This window comes from Populus euphratica, unplaced genomic scaffold (assembly GCF_000495115.2).
Source record: "Populus euphratica unplaced genomic scaffold, PopEup_1.0 scaffold186.1, whole genome shotgun sequence".
Classification (NCBI taxonomy): Eukaryota; Viridiplantae; Streptophyta; class Magnoliopsida; order Malpighiales; family Salicaceae; genus Populus; species Populus euphratica.
The window spans coordinates 229,527-251,515 of NW_011499992.1; the positions used below are offsets into that span (position 1 = coordinate 229,527).

The following is a 21,989-nucleotide window of genomic DNA, read 5'->3' on the forward strand; positions in this document are numbered from 1 at the left end:
CCATGTTTGGTGTCATGTCCAAGTCCATGAGTTTGGCTTAATTACTAATTTTAAGACATTTAAAATATTTTTTAATATTTTTTTACAAAATTATTATTAAGTCACTGCCAATGAGATAAAAATATACTAGCAAACATAATAAAACAATATAAAATATATTAAAATAATTAATTTTAAATAAATGTTTTTAAATTTTAAACAAACAATATTTTAACCGACGCAGTGACAAACACGTGCAAAGTGGCCTCAAATTCTAGAAACAAGCAGTGAGGTTAGTCCAGCACAATGTCATCGGTGTAAACAAAGTCAAGCCTCCAAATCTGACTCCAAAGATATAATGAAGAAAACGAGGACCCAAAGTTTGTAGGATTGGAGGAGGCAGTTTGGGGTTGGATGGTTCTCGCGGACAAAACAAGGATCCAAGTTCAACCGAAGTTGACAAAATTGCAAGCCATGAAGACTTGGGATTGAGGCTTTTTAACCTTTGACTTGAGATGTTTTAAAGCAAAAACAAGGAGTGTTCAGTAAAAAGGCTAACTAAGTTATTGCGCAAAAACATGGCATCCAAACCATCAAGTCTTGGAAGCTCCCTGCTTGTGCCCTGTGTTCAAGAATTGGCCAAGGATCCTTTGGTCGCTGTTCCACCAAGATACCTCCGTTATGACCAAGAACATCCCATCATTGCTAGTCATGATCCGGTATCTGAGGTTCCGGTTATTGATATGCAGAGATTACTTGATCAAGAAACGATGGATTCCGAATTGGGCCGCCTCCATCTCGCTTGCAAAACATGGGGTTTCTTCCAGGTACATCTTGTATACCCACTTTCATTTCTTGGGTTTTTTTTCTTCATCGAAATTTAACCCAAGTCGTGAAAATTGTCGTAGTTTTTATGAATGGACAAACCTTCTTTCGAGTTATTAGAGAAAGGAGCAAGAACAGGAAGAATATTTGGACACGTGAAGCTATAATTGAAACCGGGATTCTTATCAACTTACATATTCCGTTGTGAATTCTTTATGAACAATTTCACTCTCTGTTTTGTGGTTATAGCCAGAGAGACATGACATAGCAAGACAATCAGAAACAGGGGGCGGGTTCACTGAAAAAGAGCAATGGAAAAAGAACAATTCTGCTAAGCCTAGAATTGAACTTAATCGGGATCCTAATTGGGTACCCCATGAGGTCACCCTCCTATCATTATGGGCTGCGGCCTTATATTTTTAGGACCTTCATCCCACTATACCCGAAAGGATATGATAAAGAAGAAGAATAACAAGCAAGTTTTATTGTGTTGAATGTAATGAAGTATTAGAAATTTGTATGAATTGCTAAAATTTTGGGTCCTCGGGGAGATTATTAAGAAACTCAAGTGGTATAGTTAATGGCTCTTAGAAATACTGACATAATTAGTAATTAAACAGAGAACACTTTGTGATTTTGGCTTGGTATGCAGGCTGTAACATGTTCATGTGTATGTGAACAACATAGATCATATATTTTGTTTTCTTTATTTGGCATTTTGCGAGATGACTACCTTAGCAGATTGTTCCCCTATAATTCGTTATAAAAGAAGGCTAAATTGCAAGATTTTCCTTATTTTTGCTTAACCATGAACCTTTGGATTGTCAAGGCTACCTGGTTTCACCAATGTTTTCTATCTAGCATTAATTTTTATCCTTTCCATTTTTTCTACTTAGTTTGATCAGTTAGTTGTTGATCGTCATGAAGAGATCTGTCTTATCAGAGCTGACAAAATAGGATGGAGTTTAACTGATATATGAGAGATATATTGATAAATGACACTAAGTTTGTGATGATGATGCATTTAATCGGATGTGATTTATGCTTTTAATTAGTTTCTGTCTCTGATTTAGTTTTTCTCAAAAGTGGCATGAATGCTAGAAAAATTAGAGGTATCCTGTAACGTAGTTCAACAAAGGTTTTCTAACTATCATAAACTGCTATACAATTGCATTTTCTTTTTTCAGTTGGTAAACCATTGTGTAAGCTCTTCGTTGTTAGACAAAATGAAGACACAACTTCAGGATTTCTTCAACCTCCCAATGGAGGAAAAGAAAAAGTTCTGGCAGTATCCAGGAGAAATAGAGGGTTTTGGACAAGCTTTTGTTGTATCTGAGGAACAAAAGCTTGATTGGGGCGATCTGTTCTTCATGGTCACCCAGCCAGCTAATTTAAGAAAGCCTCACCTATTTCCAAAACTCCCTCTTCCTTTGAGGTCACATCTCTTGTTCATAGTTTATGCTTGTAATTTTTGTAAGTGGTTGCAGTAGCATTTCAGTAACAATTCAGCATGTCTCTGAGGTAACCTTCATTCTATGCAGAGACACCTTGGAGAGCTACTCCTTGGAAGTGAAAAATCTAGCGACTGCTATTCTTGAACAGATGGGAAAAGCTTTAAACATTAAAGCTGAAGAAATGAGAGACTTCACAGAGGGCATAAGACAATCAATGAGGATGAACTATTATCCGCAGTGTCCTCAACCAGAACAAGTTATTGGCCTTACACCTCATTCTGATGCCACTGGTCTCACAATTCTCCTACAAGTTAATGAGGTGGAAGGTCTGCAGATAAGGAAGGATGGGAAGTGGGTTCCCATAAAGGCACTTCCAAATGCTTTTGTTGTCAATGTTGGAGACATTTTGGAGGTAACAGATGTTTTACAATTTAAGAAAAGAACCTAACTGCAAATTCCAAGTAATAAACATTTAGTCAGCGGTCCATTGCTCTTGTAATTAGGAGAAGTTAATGTAGCTTAACTTACAGGTGGTAATTGAGAATTTACCGGCGTTGACATTAGGAACCTTCAAATTTTAAACATTAATTTTGTACATAACTTCGCTTGATAATGAAAGAAAGATGAATGGGCTATTTAATTCAGCTTTTGTACATTTATGTGGCAGATTGTAACCAATGGTGTGTATCGTAGCATCGAGCATCGTGCAACAGTAAACTCTAAGAAGGAAAGACTTTCAATTGCTTCATTCCATTCCCCGAGGTTTGATGGCAAAGTATGCCCAGCTCCTAGCTTGGTAACGGAACAAACACCAGCATTGTTTAAAGAAGTTACAGTTCAAGATTACTTCAAGGACCTGTTTTCTCGTGAGCTTCTAGGAAAATCTTATCTTGATACATTGAGAATACAAGATGGTCAAGCCTAAAATTTGGCCGAATTCTGTCCTATGAATATGTAAAATTTGTTATATAAGAGGTGCTTTGAAAGTTGTTTGAAATAAATGAGCTATAACTAGATAGTTCAGAAAATTTCTGTAAGACTTGCAATACTTTATGTAAAAACAGATATATGAAACATTATGTTGAATGGAATGACGAAAATGTGCTGTTGATTTACTGTTATGGAATCGGGACAACACTGTTATACTAACAATATGATAGAATTTGGAATATGAAGGCAGAAGATGCATTTATTTGCAATATTATGTGCTGAACTTCTTTAATTTTTAGTGCAAGATGGGATAAGTTTTCAGAATGCCTTTATTTGATAGCTTGTTTAAAAGGGAAAACATACATACATATACATATACATATATATATATAATGTTTGCTGTTGAGGATGTGTTGCCAGGCAATTTACAGATTGAGAGGGGAACTTTTCTGATATTGATTGGCAGATGAAACCCTTGAATTTTTTTTTCCCCTTAGTCCCATGTACTCGGCATGCGTGTATATGGAATCATTGATGCCTTCATGATGCCTTCGAATGGCTCTGGAGAAGAGTAAAACGTTCAACTAAGCTTCAAACCCAATCTAATTGGAGACTAGCGGGATTGATCTGAGAGAGAGAAACACAACACAAGGACTACTACTGACATGAGCTATCATTTAGAAATGGATAAGTTTGGCATTTACGTTTGTCTTAGCCAACCCAGTTGCCTAGTCCACAAACCAACGATGTTCCACTGCCATAGGATACTGCTTGATCTAGGAAGCTTAGCTTGCACCTGGTGAAGTTATACAAGAACTCAACTTACTATCATCCTTAACCAGATTTATATTATCATTATCCTTCTAGATACGTGATGCATTACCTGATTTTCTCTTCAGCTAGAAATTCAAATAGAACAGAAAGGCTAAAGTACTTACATATACAAATTGTATTGCCCTCGTATAATCAAGGAGCACTTTCTTTTGCACAATTACAGCGATGACAATGGACACATGGAGATTTTTTCAACTCCTTTTTCTTGCCTGTTTCACTTCTGTAGTTATGGCTTGCAATGATGATTTTATATCGGCTGTTGGTGATCCAGGGATGCGAAGGGATGGCCTTAGGGTGGCAATTGAGGCATGGAATCAGTGCAATGAGGTTGGAGAAGAAGCTGTCGACATGGGAAGTCCAAGAATGGCAGATTGCTTTGATGTTGACCATTCTACATCATCTGGTGAGAAATGTTTAGTACCTCTACATCTTTGCGCTTTTACTTACTATGAATGCAATTTTTTAATATATATCGCAAGAAAAGAACGCGAGGAACTAGTGGATTGTTTTTTATCTCCTTCTTCCTTTTATTTTATTTTAACCCTTTCAAATATTAAAGCCAAAGTTACGGATTCATTATAAGAGAAGCTTTGCATAATTAATATCAATATTTTTCTTAAAACCTTTTCTCTGCATAAACTATTTAACTTAAACTTGTAATCATGGCCGAGCAAACCCTATTAATCCTAATTAACAATGTAATTCTACTAATAGTATCTATTAATTACTTAGTCCACGTGTTTTTAGGGATAGAATATTTTCACCTATCACATTACTCGTTGGAATTTGACCATGCTCTCTGGGCTTCATGCATCTAGGTCAGTACATTTTCCTGTTTAGGAAAGGAGTGCAGACCATGCTCTCTGGGCTTCATGCATCTAGGTCAGATCATTCCGAGTTTTTATTTATTTATTTATTTATTTTTCCCTTAAATGACCAATACTAACAAAAAATTTTGGAGGCCCCTCAATTCCATGTTTCTGCATGTTACTAATTAACTAAAGAAGGACCAATAACGTGAGATAAAAATATGTTTTAAATTGTAATTCATTTGACAGACGTTTTGCATTTGATTCCCGAATAAACAACAAGATCTTTGAAATCATAGGATTATGTTTTCTGTGATAGGACTTTTTTGTTTGTATATGTTTGCTAAGCTCTTTTCCTTTCTTCTTTCCATGATTCTTGATGAAGTCAACTTAATTCACAAGGTGAGTGAGGATGAGAACAGGCTGGGCTTACTGAATGGTACCTACGGAAGAATAAAGGCCAGAAGTTACGACAGGTATGCGCCTAAGAAGCAGCTGTACTTGGGTAACAAATGCCAAGTAAAGGACTATCCGAAACCATGGCAATTCTGGATGATCATGCTCAAGAGTGGTAACATGGACACTTTAGCTGCTAGATGCCCCGAAAATGGTAAGAAATCAGAGCCCTTTGCACCGGAATCTCGTTTTCCATGCTTTGGAGAAGGGTGTATGAACATGCCCAAGATGTACCATAATTATACCGATGTGCATGGAAACAATACCTTGAGAGGAAGTTTTTATGGGACTTGGGATTTGGATGCTAATGTCAAGAGTGGAGTTGTCGACAACAGCACCTCTTATTTCAATGTCACTTGGCAAAAGGAGTTAGGGAAAGGAAGTTGGGTCTTTCATTTCTACTTGAAGACATCCTCAAAGTATCCATGGTTGATGCTATACCTAAGATCGGATGCCACCAAAGGATTCTCCGGTGGTTATCACTACCAAACAAGGGGCATGTCAAAAATAGTAAGTCAAGTTTTTTTCCCTTCGTTCTCCTCTCATACTCGTTCTTTTGAATTTTGGACTTTTCAATTGAAAATTGCAGATTCAAATTCTAAGATAAGTACACAATACACAGATTTTAACATCATTCTTGTCAAAACCCAATGATTAATCAATGTATCATACTTTCGAAACATTTCATATATTCATACAGGTGCCAAAGTCACCAAACTTCAAAGTAAAATTCAAGCTAAACATTACACAAGGAGGCGGACCAGGAAGCCAGTTCTACCTGATGGACATTGGGAGCTGTTGGAAAAACGATGGCAGTCCTTGCAATGGGGATGTCAGATCAGATGTCACTAGATACAGTGAGATGATCATAAATCCCGGAACAGAATCATGGTGCTCACCGGAGAAAGTCGCCGGTTGCCCGCCTTATCACATGTTTCCTAATGGAACAAGAGTTCATAGGACAAGCAATGCCAGCTTCCCCTTCGATGCATATCACATGTACTGTGCTCCTGGCAATGCTCTGCATCTTGAGGAGCCCTATAATTTATGTGACCCATACAGCAATCCTCAGCCCCAGGAAATATTGCAAATCATTCCTCACCCTGTGTGGGGTGATTATGGGTACCCCACAAAGAAGGGTGTGGGTTGGATTGGGGATCCAAGAAGTTGGGAACTTGATGTTGGGAGACTATCTCAATCACTTTACTTCTACCAGGTACATTCAGCACTGTCCTAGTCTTTCCTCTTCTTCTTCATATGAAGTTCATTCATGTCTTTTGTCATGGCGATGCAGGATCCGGGTACAAAACCTGTAGAGAGACACTGGCCATCCATCGACTTGGGAACTGAAATATACATAAGCAATGATCAAGTTGCTGAATGGACTGTTAGTGACTTCGACATTCTCGTACCAAAAGATCAGATTCACTGATCAGTTCGTTTCTTATCATATCAGAAGTTTCAACTATTTATCCTGAGAAGGATGGATATATAGCTGGTTAGATTATTATTTTTTTCCCTAGTAGGAAAAGAAGAGGAGTTCAGAGATGATGATAGCTAGAAGAGGCCTTCTGCTGCCTGGATTTTCCTGAACATCAAGTAGTTTTCTTATCACATCAACTGCTGAATTATTCAGTTATTATTTTGGGATATATATTGTTGTTATTATTATCATTGATTTCACTAATCATATGGATTCACTCAATCGTAAAATCGTGCTCGTTGCCTAATGCCAATTTAAGCCTTTTTTATTTTCCACTAGTCAGACGTTTGGCGCACGCATGTTTTGCACCTAATTCATGATGATTTTTATTTACAGGAATGAGTCAGTAAATTCATATTATAAATTAAATAATCAATTAGACTTACAAATTGGAATTTGATCCTCATCATTAATCTTCTAATAATCCAAAGTTTACGACAAAACTTCCACTATTTACATTTAAATCCCCAAACAAATCAAAATTGTTTTCAAAACGAAGCAGACGGATCATATGCTCCCTAAAATGGAAAACAAGAAAGCGTGAAAATGTAGAAAGGGAAATAAAGAAAGAAAGAGATTCTCCATTTCTCTTGTTTGCAATTGCGACTTGTAAGTATGGCCATGTCTCCACTCCTCGAGGATGATACCACGTTGTTTGACGTGAACCTGGATCGCACAAGCACCAGCGAAGGTGGTGGTTATGAGCCAATTCCTGCCTCCAAAACACAATCCGAGAAACCACCCCCATGTACACTTTCCCTTCAATTGACCCTTTTTACGTTTTTTGTTTTCTGTAATGCATGTGGTCTTGTATGTGATCTTTATAAATTAACTGCTAACTAATTTAAGATTGCGTCAGAGATTTGTAATGTTTGTGTAAAAACACGTTTTAATCATGAGCAACCGAGGTTGCTAAAAATATAGAATTGTTTCTTCATTGCTGCAGATTCTAGATTCACACAACAGGAGCTTCCTGCTTGCAAACCAATCATAACTCCGAAATTAGTATGGTTACATCGTATTCTACTTTATTTTTCTATTTTGAATAATGCCCATTTCCTTCCTTTAGATTTTCAATAAGAATATTTTTTGTAATTGTATTGTTTATATGGGATTCAGGTCATTGCAGCATTCACTTTTATCGGTATTGTCTTCTTTCCTATCGGTATAGCAGCCTTGTCTGCATCAAACGAAGTAATATAATCTAATCCTTCCATTATCTTGGTTACTGCAAGGTTGTTTTTGGTTGCCAGCAACCATACTTTCATTTTGTGGAAATGTAGGTGGTGGAGATAGAGGAACGCTATGACAGAGAATGCATTCCTCCCATTTATAGCAATCGCATTCTTCATTATATCCAAAGTGTTGGAACAGACAAAACATGTACCAGGAGATTGACTGTAAGTCCAATTGTTTGAAGTTAATTTCTTAATTACTTTCCATTTTTTCTTAGTAATTATTTTTTAATTACAGTAAAATGTACATTAATTGGCTGTTATCAGGTTCCAAAGCACATGAAGAGCCCTGTTTTCATCTATTATCAGCTCACTGATTTCTACCAGAACTACCGCATGTGAGTATAAGATTTTCTATATTGTAGATTATGCAGAATGAGCCCTTTCTTTTCTTATTAATACGCAGAAGGAGCTATGATGCCCCTCTTCTTTCATTCTTTTTTTGATGTATTTCTCTGGTTCATAAATTAAACTCTTCCGAAATAAATATCGGAACAATCAAAAGATTTTCCTTTACGTACACTAATGCAGAATCCAGGACACCAGTTGTTTACAATACAAAGGTTACTTCATCATGTCATTATCCTCTGCTTCACTTCTAAGATTTCTTAATCTTTTCCCTATATGACTTTCGAAAACCTACTTTCAGATATAAAAGTAGTCGAAGTGATTTGCAGCTGAAGAGCAAAGCAGATGAGAGCAGTGAATTAGAAAACTGTGGGCCAGTACAAAAGGTGGGCGACAAGCCAATCGTTCCTTGTGGCCTTGTTGCATGGAGTATGTTTAACGACACGTATAGTTTTTCTGTAAAAGGCAAGGCCTTGATAGTCAACAAAATGAACATAGCATGGGAAAGTGACAAGGAGGGTAGATTTGGATCTGATGTGTATCCAAAAAATTCCCAGACTGGGGGTGTGATTGGAGGTGCAACCCTGAATTCGAGCATACCTGTATGTATATTCCTCCTCTGTGTGAACTGAAAGAATATTTTAAGGTTTTTGATTCGTCATTATGAGTAATAGCCATTGTTGGTTCTGCACGTAACAGTTAAGTGAACAAGAGGACCTTATAGTTTGGATGCGGCCAGCAGCACTGCGGAATTTTAGAAAACTTTATGGAAGGATAGATGTTGACCTTGAAGCTAATGAGGAAATTAAAGTTGAAATAAAGAACAATTATAACTCATATGGTTATGGGGGCGAGAAGTTGCTAGTCCTTTCTACCACGAGTGCATTTGGAGGGAAAAATAAGTTCCTTGGCATTGCATATCTAACTGTTGGTGGATTTAGCTTTCTCTTCGCCATAGTCTTCGCGATTATTCATCGCTTCAAGCGAAGGTGAGTTAAATGGTCCAAAGTCTGTATTCATTAGCGTGAACGTATCCAGATAAATATTGTTGCAGAAAATTCTTTGCCAGTTTAATTGATCAGTAATGCTATTATGAGTTGAATTTCGTCCGTTTTCATGCTAGAACGTGCTGGATTAAGTTGAGCCCCAAGCAGGACTTGGAATTTCCTTGGAATAAAATTATTTACTTATAAGTTTGTGTTTGATTCTTGTTTTAATTTCTGTTTGTGTCTGCTCTTTCTGCAGGGATATTGGGGATACTACATACTTGTCTTGGAACAGATCTCCAGTAGGATATTATATAAAATAAGAGCGTTTATTAGGGCATTAAAGCATTCACTAATTAGTCCATCCAACCTCTCGGAATATCCCTGGAATAGGCTTCATTGCTTTATCAGTCTTCTGCATATTTTGTGTGCAAGAGCTTCCACTGACAGAAGGATTCAAGATGGATTTGCAAGCACCATCAAGCTGGATGGAAATATTTTCATGGTCAAACATATTTTGCAAGTATCAAATTCTATACCTTTTGGACCTGACACTGAGGGCCATGCTCCATAATTAGAAGATTTTTATAAACTTCTGTTGTCATCATCTTTTTCCAGACATTAGAAATCGTTGAGTGATTATGCTTTGAGAAGTTTTTAATATGTTAGTGAAGTTCCATCTTGATGATACAATTCTCTGTTCCTTTAGACACTATATCCTCTCCTCTTTCATTTCATTTTCATTTTTTACCACATTAAAATCAAGAAAGAGCACAAAGCCGATTCTGATGGAGCTGCAAATAGGAGCAATATTCGATTATTTATATGTTTAGCTTATAGTCACATTTATCCCTTCATGGGGCTGGCAAAGAAGCTCTCAAAGAGAAACATCTAGATTTATCTCTGTTCAACACCCCTGCTAATATTGGTCAAATTAAAGAAAAAAGAACACCCTCCAATAGAACTTGAAGAACTCAATTGTCCATCATTGAAGCCCTTGATATGTCAACCTGTAGCTTCTCCGAGATGTTGACTGCATTAAAGCCAGATTTGCTCATTTCAGATTTCTTCAGACATGGGTTCTGGCAGAGGCTTTATCGCTCAATATTGTGACCGTTCAGTTCATGGTTAGTGGCACCATGCTGTATTTTCTTCAGCTTCACGCCTTGAGATGTCAGGAGATACTCTTCTCCTCTTGCTGTCTAATTACATACATGTGATCATGAAAATGATAACATTACACTTAAAAGAACGGATTCTTCGGTGTCCGGAAGTGTCCTCTTATCTAATGTTGATTAGAAGCCATAAAAAGAACCGAGGAAAATAAAAGTAGATGAACTCAGTTACAGCCATGAAGAAGGTTGTGCTAGTTTATCCACTAGTTCAAGACCTTAGTGAAGAACAGAAATCACAGAATGGCTTAACAAGAAAGACCCATCTTCAATCTTTGGAAATAAATACCTTAGTTTTACCCAAATACCTAAAAATACCTAAATACCTTATCGTAGCATCTTCAATCATTTTTTTTTACCCAAATACCTTATTTTTTAGCATATTTTAGACATAAATAATAACTCTAAAATATCCTATCTTCAATCATTTTTTTTACCCAAATACCTTATTTTTTAGCATATTTTAGACATAAATAATAATTCTAAAATATCCTAAAAATCTAAATTATCTCATTTCAAACCTCAGAATACTCGAGAGTCAAGAATTAAACTAGATTTAGAAAATATTTACAAATCCTAATTTATTTTTTAGAAAAATGTTAATTATAATGTGAGAAACATGTCTAGATTTACTAGTTAATTAAGAAATCTATTTTTTTGTAGTTAAAACTAGCTTGTATGCCCTTGCAGCATCGAGGGTTATTTTAAAACTAATTTCTATTTAATTCTATGGTGATTAAAATAAAGTAGGAGTTTGACATATTTAAACTGTATTTGATAAAAATGTATTTTTTAAACTTAAAGAAAACATTCTTTATTTATGTTTTTTTTTATGAGAAACACCTTCTTCTATTAAGAATGTTGTTTTTTTAATAAAAATCCAAGATAATTCCAATAAAAATTCACAAGAATTAAAAATTCACAAGAATCTCAATAATTTAAATAAAGGAGTGGGAAAATTATTTTTAAAGGCAAAACTTTCATTTTTTTATTAATTTAGTTTTGTGAAAACATTTTTTATTTGTAGCATGTTTTTTAAAACAAAAACTCTGTAAGTTTCAAACAAAAAAAAATGCCTTGATAAATTTTATACGGCTATATGAAGCCCATATAAAAATTAAGAATCAAAAGATTTAAGTCCCACTGAAAATTAATATCTTTTTTTTTTCTTCAAATTAATGCATATTAGCGTCTATTTAATTGTTAAAAAAGTTATTTAAAACAAAAGCCTACAAGGTACAATCTCATTTAAAAAGTATGAAATAATCGGATGATTTTTTAAATATTATTATAATTGAATGATTTTTTAAAAATATTATTTTTTATTTTTGCATGAATATTATGTTTGTGTTTTTATCGATAAATAACTTCACCGGTTAAATTATGAACGGACATGATACATCTGACGAGAAACTCGCCGACAATAAATTTTCATCGGGAATACGACTGAATATTTCATCCTTGAAAATCAATTTTCAGATCGTGGAGGAAGTCAGATTCTTCACTTCCCAGTTATTTACAAACAAAAGTCTTCCAAATGAATTTATTTCAATGAAACGGAACTCAAATCAGTTTCAACATTAGTCCCTTCAAATCATTCATGGCGTGTGTGCAGAGCGTATGACGTTCGCCATCGCATCATCAAGATCCATTGTCTATCGCCCATCATCTTTTGGCTTGCTCATGAAACTCTATAAATCTTGGTTGTTACAACTTCCTTCAATATCTGTATCCGTTTTCTTGTAGTATGAAAAAGCACAAGGTCTTTAGAATATTTTCAGAGGAAGCTAGCCTCAAATGGAATTTATCATGCACACAACTTATTTGGTGTTTTGCCTGCATGGTGGTGTATACACAAGTATGGGAGTCCGGTTTTCCGATCTTCAATTTCAGCTGCTCAACTGCTGAGTAAGGAAATCCATCATGAGCATTTTTGGTATAAAAAATATACTTTTTATGATCACATTATACTTTTTATACAATATACGTTTTACAAATTTATAGTGGATTTTTTTTAATTTTTTTAATAATATAAATATATATACGTATATTTAAATTAATCCTACGAACTCTAAAATTTATAAAATTTAAATTAATAATTTTTAAAAAACAAATCTAAAATATTATAAGTAAATTATATCCCTCCATATTATATAAAGTTTTTAAAACTTTTTGATTATTGTTATAATTTAATAACAACATAGGGAATTAATGTAATTTATCCAAATTAAAATAAAATTTGATATGTTTATAACAATATATTCTTTTGTATTTGATGAAAAATATGTGTAGTAAACCAAAATGTATACAATATATCCTTATCGTAGCTTAGTTTACTTATTAAAAATCAAAGCAAATTAAGATGATAAATTAAGAAGCCTTCCATTCTTGGCTTGAACAACTCGCGATTTCTTACCTATATAAGAAAAAATAGTAGTCTTTTTGGTCTAATTTTTTGTTTAATAATGAAACTGTGACTACTTTTATAGTTTAGGGACTCGCTTGTGCTTTATATGGTAGTTCTTATCACGTGATTTGAACATAAAAGGATGTAATTGGAACTTTACAAGAAGTTTGAGGATTTAATTGGTCTTGGAGGATAGGACTGTTGCCTCCACTAAACATGAGGGATCAGAATATACTTTAGTTCCAAAAAGCATGATTGTCAGAAGTCATAACAACTGTCCACCCAACAGCGACAATGGCATCATAGTGCTTGTACAGATTCAAAAAAGCAGTAAAATAAAGCCACACGGCTCACGGCGGGGTCGTCCGGTCGGCTACTGAATTGAAATTGAAAATTATAATAATTATTATTTTTATTTATATATTAACTTAAGTTAATTTTTTAATTTATGATTTAGATTTTTGCTCAAGTTGGTCTTTGGAGTCATGATTTATAATTATAATAATTACTATTTTTATTTTTATAGTAACATAAAAAATATAAATTAATCCTTTTATCTAATCTTATTTCCAGTCGAGTTTTGAAACTAGTCTCAAACAGTCTCACCAAAACCCCATTCGAGTCAAGTCCTGAATCTTTAAAAAACTCTCAGATTAACAAAACTTGTAGACAACGGTAAGCCTCAGAATTAACAATCTTTGAGCCACTTGCTTAAGCAAAACCTTAGCTTGCCAGGATAAATATTGTCATACAATATGCTTGGCCTTTGTTTGTGATATATTTAACGTATTCTATAATCAATCATCTTTCTCCTGGCTAGTTGCTCCATGGTATTAACTATGGAGAAACTAAAGTTTTGTGTGCTTGCTTTTTCCCTCCTTGGATTTTATGTCATAGCTAGGGAAGAATACATGTCTGCAATTGGAGATCCTGGAATGAGAAGAGACAGCCTTAGGGTGGCAATTGAGGCATGGAATCAGTGCAATGAGGTTGGCAAAGAAGTTTTTGGCATGGGAAGTCCTAGGATGGCAGATTGTTTCGATGTAGATAATTCAACATCACAAGGTGCTGTATATATATTTTCTGTTTTACTTTACCAGATAAAACTCATAAATTCTACTTTGGACTTGAGTCTATTTCTTTTTATTCCTCGCTGAGGTTACGTTTATGATCATGACTGTGAAATGCAGTAAAGCTTATTCACATGGTAGACGAAAGAGACAACAAGCTTGGCATTTCAGATGGTTCGTATGGAGGCATTAATGCCTCAAATGTAGATGTGTATGCAGCTAATAAGGAGATATACTTGGGTGATAAATGCCAAGTACAGGACAATCCTAGACCATGGCAGTTTTGGATGATCATGGTCAAAAGCGGAAACATGGACACACTAGCAGCTACGTGTCCCCAAAATGGCAAGAAATCGACGCCGTTCCTACCAGAACCTGGATTTCCATGCTTCAGCCTTGGTTGTATGAACATGCCCTTGATGTACCATAACTATACCAGTCTGCAAAGGGAAAATGATAGTAACTTGAAGGGAAGTTTCTACGGGACGTGGGACTTAAATGTTGATCATGTTTCAAAGGCAGCAGTGAGTAATGGCACTTCTTACTTCAACATCACTTGGGAAAAGGAGATTGGTAAAGGGAGTTGGGTGTTCCATCATTTCTTGAAGACATCATCAAATTATCCATGGTTGATGTTATACTTGAGGTCGGACGCCACAGAAGGATACTCCGGCGGATATCATTACGAGACTAGGGGGATGTCCAAAATAGTAAGCATCTTTTCCTTCCAATTTAATCTCTAGAATCGTGGCAATCAACATCCAACATCTTACATGTACCTAAAATTAGCGTGGCTTGCTAGTTTGGAGTTGTGAGTCGTGGAAAAAAAACACCGTCGAACTAACAGAAAATGATGCTGACGACATAAAATTATAAAATGGCTAGAGAACATTATGCTTCTGAGGCTCTTCTTGTGAAGGATACCACCTTATTTTCTTGCACATCATAAACATCCTTCAGGTTCCAAAATCACCAGATTTCAAAGTGAAGTTCAGACTAGAAGTAAAGCAAGGAGGTGGTCCAAATAGCCAGTTCTACCTCATGGACATAGGAGGGTGTTGGAAGAACAATGGAAAACCTTGCGATAGGGACGTGACCACAGACGTTACACGATACAGTGAGATGATCATAAACCCTGAAACAAAATCTTGGTGCAAACCAGAAAGTCTCAAGTTGTGCCCACCTTATCACTTCTTTTCAAATGGAACCAAGATCCACAGAACCGATAAGGAGAACTACCCTTACGATGCTTACCACCTCTGGTGTGCTCCAGGCAATGCTGAGCATGTAGAAGAACCATATATTCCATGCGATCCATATAGCAATCCTCAAGCACAAGAGATACTGCAAATTCTCCCCCATCCTATCTGGGGGGAATACGGGTACCCTGCAAAGAAGGGGGATGGTTGGATAGGGGATCCAAGAACTTGGGAACTCGACGTGGGCAGGCTGTCTCAGGCACTGTACTTTTACCAGGTACATTATCTCGTCTTTCTTCTAAGATGGCCTCTGGTCTGGGATGCCGCCAAGCTAGGAATTGCTTGCTATTTTATAGGCGTCTTTGATGTGATGCAGGATCCAGGCACTAAGCCGGTGGAGAGACACTGGTCATCGATTGACTTGGGAACTGAAATATACATCAGCAGCGATCAAGTGGCAGAATGGATCGTCAGTGACTTCGACATTGTTGTTCCAAAATTAAGAATGATCGATGAGTAAGAATGCAAAATGCCCGAGGAAGAATATTATAGTCTAGCTTCTTGAATTTCGTCAATGTTTTTAGCCTGTTTCTTTAATAGTACTGCCCTCGTTGGCAGGCACAATGCCACTCACCCACTCATATCAGCCTAATATTTTCCCTTGCTGAACCATGGTAAAGGAGAAAAAACCAAAATATAGAGGCAAATTGTACAGAAACAAAAGGCCTGAATGCCAAAATTCAACCTAGTTGATATGTACAGCTCTCTTCTAATCGGCCAGGCATCACTTCCCATTTTGTTGCTTAAACGATATTAGTGATTTCCGACTAGAGTGTTCATCTAAACCACGGAAATTCTTAGGAATGCTATTTTTATTCTGACCAACGAATTGAATTACATAAGATGTCTAATTACACAGCACGACTAGATACAGGACGTGGACTAAACCCTTAAAACCTATCATTCTAGAAAAGACAAAACTACTCCCCCTCGAATTCTAGACCTAAATGCATTTGCATAATTCATCGTGATACCAACTCAAATAAAATAGACTTAAGTTAATCCATACTGAACAGTACCAACATTCCTATGAGCAGCTACAGCTACAGCAGCAGCGCCAACTGGACCAAACTGAGATTGTGCCTGCAGCAGTTTTGCATCAATAGCAATTCTCTCGTTTAACTGTTCCACCCTAGCTTGTGGTTGGCAATATGGGTTGGCGTTCACATCCATGGCCATCACAGAGGATGGCTTGGCAGCCATATTACACAGAGGAGGTTGCTGTTTGGTTTGTGAGTCTTTTTCAGGCTCAGAGAGAGACTTCTCCAGCACCATTGTGTTTGTCCTGAAGAAGCAGTGCGGAGAGACAGTCTGGGGAGGGAGAACCGAGTTTCTATAAAATATTCTTGAATCATAGGCATCTTTCACATTTCTGCCATTGTCATAGGGTACAGCCGCTCCCACAACTCTCCCTGGCTTTGCTGTGCAACCAAAAAAAAAAAATAAAGAAAATAAGGAGATGTTCAGTTGCCTTAATGGTTCACAAAGTAAGCTGGAATCCAGCCTGGGAAAACCAAAAATTCCAGGAAGCAGGATAAAATGTCTAGAAAGACATGTGGTGAAACAGTTCACAAGACAAATTATGAAACTAGTCTTTGCTTCCAGGCTCTTCAAACGAAAATTTGCTTTTTGCAGCAAGAAAATGGCATATATCTGCCAGGATAGAAACTAAATTGATCATGCATGGGGGGAAAAAAACAAGAAACCAGTCCTTCCATCAGTCACTATGTTATGATGATGACTCAACAATTCCCCCTACAGACCTTGAACATTCAGGTGAACCATATATTGTTGTAGTTATCAAGTCTATGCTTAACGAAAGTAACTGCTAAAAGATGAAGCCCTCCAACATCCAATTGACAGAGAAACAGCTTGCAGAGGCTTTAAGAGTCAAATACAAAAGTTCTTCACACATGTAGCCACTTGGCTTGAGTCATGAAAAAATTGCCTCTTTACAGAAAATAAGCAAAGTTGTACCTGATGGCACTCGCGGAGGGGGCCTTGCAACCTTTGCTGGATTTCCAAAACTTGCATCTGGTACTCTAAAATTTTTAGAAGTGTCTTCTGTAACTTGCCTGCTGTCAAATGAGGTTGAAGTTGATTGCATATTAGGAGGGATTGTGTTTGAGTGAACTGTAGACCTGCAAGCAAAAGAACAGATCAATAAAAAGAAATGCAAACAACATTTATGGTGGAAGATCACAAGCATTCTAGATAAAACAATACTCTATAACCTCAAAACAAATAGATCATAAACCATTTTATCATATCAATGACTCAGAGAGCAAAGGAAAAAATAATTGCAAAGCCATACCGTGGAAGTGAGACATGCTTCCTCTCTGGAGGTATCACTGGTCCACTTCTACCACTGTTTTCCTCGAGATATGCAAACTGCTTTCTAAATTGACCTATAGCACTGCATTTCAAAGTATAGCCAATGTAAACATAGACAGGAGATGGAAAAGGTAATTCCTACTACTCAGAAAAGGGTACGATAAGCTATACTAAGGAAGAATTAGTACCTAGGATAGAGAAAATTAGTGCTGTCATTTCCATTCATGTAGTCTTTGAGTAGCTGTGGATGGTATTCCAGTATTTCACGGTATAGCAGTTCCCTAACATCTTCCTTTGTTACCCTTCTCCTTTCAAACTCAAACTCCAGCTTTGAGATTGGTTGACAGGATGGTTCTCTCTCAACTTTAGCTAAGCCCTTAAAGTAAGGGTCAGCTAATGCCTATTATATAAAACTAACATCAATCAGTAAAGCAGAAAATAAAAGTAGGGAGTGACAGAAGAAGCTCCATTCATCTATCAACAAGAATTGAATGCCAGGACACCATTCTTATAGAAGTAAATAAGACAAAGAACAGACCTCTTCAGCAGTCGGTCTATCTTTTGGATCAAATGCTAGTAGCCTTTGCAGTAGCCTGAGTGCCAACGGATCTACATTTGGAAATTTCTGTGCAAATGGAACAGGCTGTTTTTTCCTCATTTCAGTCAGGTATTTCCTTGCCTTGTCATTCCGTACCTGCATTTTAATCCGATACAAATTACCATCAACAACATGAAAGGGAAATGTTATAACAGACTGGGAAAGAAGGGAGGGGAAGAGAAAAGAATCATACTCCAGAAATGGTTTCTGATGAGGGCGTCCCAAGAAGGTCGGTAATTAAATCCAATTGATGAACAACACTTTTACCCGGAAACAATGGCTTCCCTGTCAATACCTCAGCAAAGATGCAGCCAATGCTCCAAATATCAATTGCTGGCGTATACTGCACACAAGTGCAAGCACAAAAAAATTAACAAGCAGCATAATAGAGATTCATAATGCAATTAAACCACTCCAGAGAAACAGACATAACCTGACACAGTTTACCTGAAAGACAGATATTTCAACTTCCAGGAGAGTTCATAGTCCTCCCTGAACAACAATTATTTTAATCTAGGCATTACTGCTTACTATAAAGCACTCAATCATTTTATAGAGAAGTAAATATTTTGCTTCAATATTATGCTGTAGCTCATAACAAGGACAACCCATTGTACTATATTTTCCTTTAGCTTAATATCCCAAAAGCTTGTTGTGAAAATAAAGAAATACCAAAAAGCTATTTTTTATGTTGGACAATAACATAATATCAGAGTTTTATTCAACAAAAGAAATAACCATAGCATTAACTGAAACAAACTACCATTGTAAAGCAATACTAATTATAAAAGCATCTAAGAACCAAGCACCAGTAAATTACATGTGAACCTATACCAAATTGTTGGTCCACTACAGCATAGACCATGTTCCAACCAAGTTGGCTCTGGAAAAGAAAGGCCACACATGGCAGATATAAGACATACCTTTGAAAAGAAAGATCCGCACAGCTCCGGCGCTCTATACCATCTTGTAGCAACATAGTCCTGCAATATGCATTCATTAATGTAAACTTGTAAACTGAGAGAAACAGGAAAAACTGGTATTTGTGATACAAAATGCTGAAATACATACCGTCCAAAAAACAGTTGTTGGTGTATCACTAAATGCTACTCGTGCCAGCCCAAAGTCACATACTTTAAGTTTGCAATTTGCATTTGCCAATATATTCTTTGGTTTGAGATCTCTATGATACACATTTGCTGCAGCCAAAAACCCTTAGTTCAGAACACAGGTAGACCAAATTTACTTCAATTTAAAATTTTAAAAATAACAGCAGCATTTACATAAGATGCTGACTAGTTAGATAGGGACCCTTCTGCTACTTGAAAGGTTTAGATGGCAAGTTTTGACTCAAAAGTTGAAAGAAAGACAGAATAGATAAGAAAGAAAGAGTCACCTGTATGCATATATTTCAGGGCTCGTAACATCTGATAAAGAAAGAACTGATGGTGTTCCCGTGTCAAGTCATCATTAGCTTTGATGACTTGGTGAAGATCAGATTCCATGAGCTCAAAAACAACAAATATGTCTTTAAATTCTCTCTTTGAGGGTGGCAACATGATTCGCTTGATCTCAACAATATCTGGATGCCGTAAAAGCCTAAGTAACTTGACTTCTCTCAAGATTCGAATAGCATCAGAAATATGCTCAAAAACATCATTGATTTTCTTTATTGCCACCTTGTCTCCGGTATGAGTGTCAATTGCCGCACAAACAACTCCATAGCTTCCCTTTCCAATAACTTCTAGAATCTTGTATCTATTGGCATCCCCATACTCGGTGAAAAAGTCAATCTCTTTTAAGTCCTGAAAAAACACAAAAATTTTCAAATCTAATCATGCAATGATCTAGCTGCAGGGATTGAGTAGGTAAAGAGCATCTAGAAACAAATTAACAAACTAATAGAAAACATGTACACCGATGGATGTACCCGAGAGCCTCCGGTAAAAAGAGGAGAGGGAGAGGGGGGCCCCGGTAAAATGATGGTATAGATAAAGCATTTATTATGAATTATACATCAGATTACAATTTAATACAAGGCTCGCAATGCACTGAAATTTTTTTTGAAGAACGAGCTGAGAGAAGATTTCACTAATCAATACACGGGAAAAACAATAGGGAAGAAAAGTGAGAGATGAATGGTAGAGAAATTGCGCAGCATCAACTTTAGGGAACAGAATCAGGTTCCAGAGTAAAAATATCAAGAAAAACTCCTTTATTTTCTGAAGGGAAGCCACATCAGAGAAAATCAGAACCATTTACCCAACCATTAAGGACTAGGAACCAATTTTTCAAACATCTAACCTAAAATCAATCAATTAGGTTTTTCAAAGTTTGGAAATGGGGAATTTCAGCTTGGATTTGTTTCGACAAGTATTAAGACAGAACTGAAAACACGTTATAATCCCAAAGCAGAAAGGCTAAAAACAGATCGTACATCTGCATATAAGTAACACAAGCAGGTAAAATCCTAGTTAAAATGTATCTAGAACATCAATAACCTAATCTCACCAGGTACTTATAAGTGGCTTTAATTTTCAAAATTTAAAACAAATCATCAACAAATCCAAAGAGTTAAATTAGTTTAACTAGAAGTAGTATCTAACCGCATTTTAAAACCAAACCAATGGACCATGAAATTAATTCAAATTGAGAATAATAACCCAATCTTACATATTTACTTCCTAATCAAATTAAGCCCAATTTTCTCAACTTTCAAAAAAAAAAAATCATTTTCCTACAGCATCTCATCAACCTAACAGAGATTATCTTGAACCTAGATCGTAATTCAAAAGGATAATTTCCCACTTTCCCAGCTGAACAGATCACCACTAAAAAAAATCAGATCTTTCATCTTCTCTGACATTAAAAATTGCTTGCAAAAATCCTAAAACTCCTTTTTTATCAATAGGGTGGTTGAATTTGAGAGTAAAAAAATTGGCCAAAATTCAAATTTCCCAAATTGAATCAAAGAACCCAGATCCCAAATTCTTTAAAACAACAGAACTCAAAGTACGACACCAAAATCAAGATCAAGAGGGGGAAAACAGAGAAGAAGAGAAACTAACCTTCTTTGGATGATCTTGTTGCATCTTTTAGATTTTCAAAAATCCACCACAAAACAATAAAACCAAACAACAACAGAACTTTTTCTCTTTTATCTCTTGTTTTGAACAAAAAACAAAGGCTTTATATTTATATCTCCTTCACTTTTACGGTTTTACCAACTGCATTTGCCTAACAAGCACCACAAAATCTATTGCCTTGTCACTCTCTGCTTCGAAGTAATCTTCTTGTCAACAACCATCAAACCCCCACTTCAAATTCTTCACTATCTCCCAAAACCCAGCACCAAAAACTCAAAAAGACTTTAACTTTGAAACAAGAACCTCCTGAATTAGTGAGAATTTAGGAATTTGGAAGAGATCTGTGAGAAAGAGAGCAAGGGTTGCGGGATGGATCTGACTTCTGAGGGGAAGAGAACAAGAGAGGAGAAACAAGAGAGAGCAGCAGAAAGAGATTCAAAGAGGTGCTGCAGTGATTGTTTAGTTTAAATAATAAGGAGAAAAATAATTTGTCTTGTTATCGTTTATTTACCAAATAGTAAATATTCTTTTATTTATTAACCTTTTTTTTTTCATTTTCCATTTTTGCATACAAAAGGAAAAAGAAAACTCTTTTGGTACTTTATGTCTGTACGGAGTCTCGATACGGTAAATGACCGTATATTTTTAAATAAATATTTAATTTGTTTCTAAACAGAAAATTTATAAATAAATATTACAAACAAACATCATAACTAATATATAA

At 36.1% G+C, this 21,989-nt stretch overlaps 5 protein-coding genes across 7 annotated transcripts; 4 read left to right on the forward strand and 1 right to left on the reverse strand.

Annotated features, from left to right (window-relative positions):
* Positions 1-321: 321 nt before the first annotated feature.
* LOC105140426 (protein SRG1-like) lies at positions 322-3,379 on the forward strand. The gene is made up of 4 exons (XM_011047259.1): positions 322-806; positions 1,992-2,239; positions 2,346-2,670; positions 2,926-3,379. Exons 1-4 carry the CDS (start codon positions 558-560, stop codon positions 3,181-3,183), a joined length of 1,080 nt encoding a protein of 359 aa, XP_011045561.1. The 5' UTR covers positions 322-557; the 3' UTR covers positions 3,184-3,379.
* An 871-nt stretch (positions 3,380-4,250) lies between these two features.
* Positions 4,251-6,942, forward strand: LOC105140459 (uncharacterized). Its single transcript, XM_011047302.1, has 4 exons — positions 4,251-4,425; positions 5,217-5,797; positions 5,988-6,503; positions 6,582-6,942. The coding sequence occupies exons 1-4, from the start codon at positions 4,251-4,253 to the stop codon at positions 6,717-6,719; spliced, it is 1,410 nt and encodes a 469-aa protein (XP_011045604.1). The 3' UTR covers positions 6,720-6,942.
* Positions 6,943-7,292: 350 nt separating this feature from the next.
* Positions 7,293-9,984, forward strand: LOC105140428 (ALA-interacting subunit 5-like). Its single transcript, XM_011047260.1, has 8 exons — positions 7,293-7,518; positions 7,717-7,775; positions 7,890-7,964; positions 8,054-8,170; positions 8,273-8,343; positions 8,655-8,955; positions 9,053-9,342; positions 9,599-9,984. Exons 1-8 carry the CDS (start codon positions 7,386-7,388, stop codon positions 9,660-9,662), a joined length of 1,110 nt encoding a protein of 369 aa, XP_011045562.1. The 5' UTR covers positions 7,293-7,385; the 3' UTR covers positions 9,663-9,984.
* Positions 9,985-13,605: 3,621 nt separating this feature from the next.
* Positions 13,606-15,762, forward strand: LOC105140429 (uncharacterized). 3 transcript variants are annotated; one of them, XM_011047262.1, is made up of 4 exons: positions 13,606-13,983; positions 14,109-14,698; positions 14,949-15,464; positions 15,564-15,762. In XM_011047262.1, the coding sequence occupies exons 1-4, from the start codon at positions 13,746-13,748 to the stop codon at positions 15,705-15,707; spliced, it is 1,488 nt and encodes a 495-aa protein (XP_011045564.1). In that variant the 5' UTR covers positions 13,606-13,745; the 3' UTR covers positions 15,708-15,762. The 3 variants fall into 3 exon arrangements, with proteins under 3 accessions (XP_011045564.1, XP_011045565.1, XP_011045563.1); XM_011047263.1 differs by having other exon boundaries at positions 15,544-15,648; XM_011047261.1 differs by having other exon boundaries at positions 14,949-15,762.
* Positions 15,763-16,032: 270 nt separating this feature from the next.
* On the reverse strand, positions 16,033-21,707 carry LOC105140430 (mitogen-activated protein kinase 19). Its single transcript, XM_011047265.1, has 10 exons — positions 21,248-21,707; positions 19,576-19,984; positions 19,251-19,378; positions 19,103-19,162; positions 18,373-18,522; positions 18,120-18,275; positions 17,770-17,981; positions 17,562-17,663; positions 17,225-17,388; positions 16,033-16,668 (listed from the first exon to the last, which is right to left on the reverse strand). Exons 1-10 carry the CDS (start codon positions 21,269-21,271, stop codon positions 16,241-16,243), a joined length of 1,833 nt encoding a protein of 610 aa, XP_011045567.1. The 5' UTR covers positions 21,272-21,707; the 3' UTR covers positions 16,033-16,240.
* Positions 21,708-21,989: the final 282 nt, after the last annotated feature.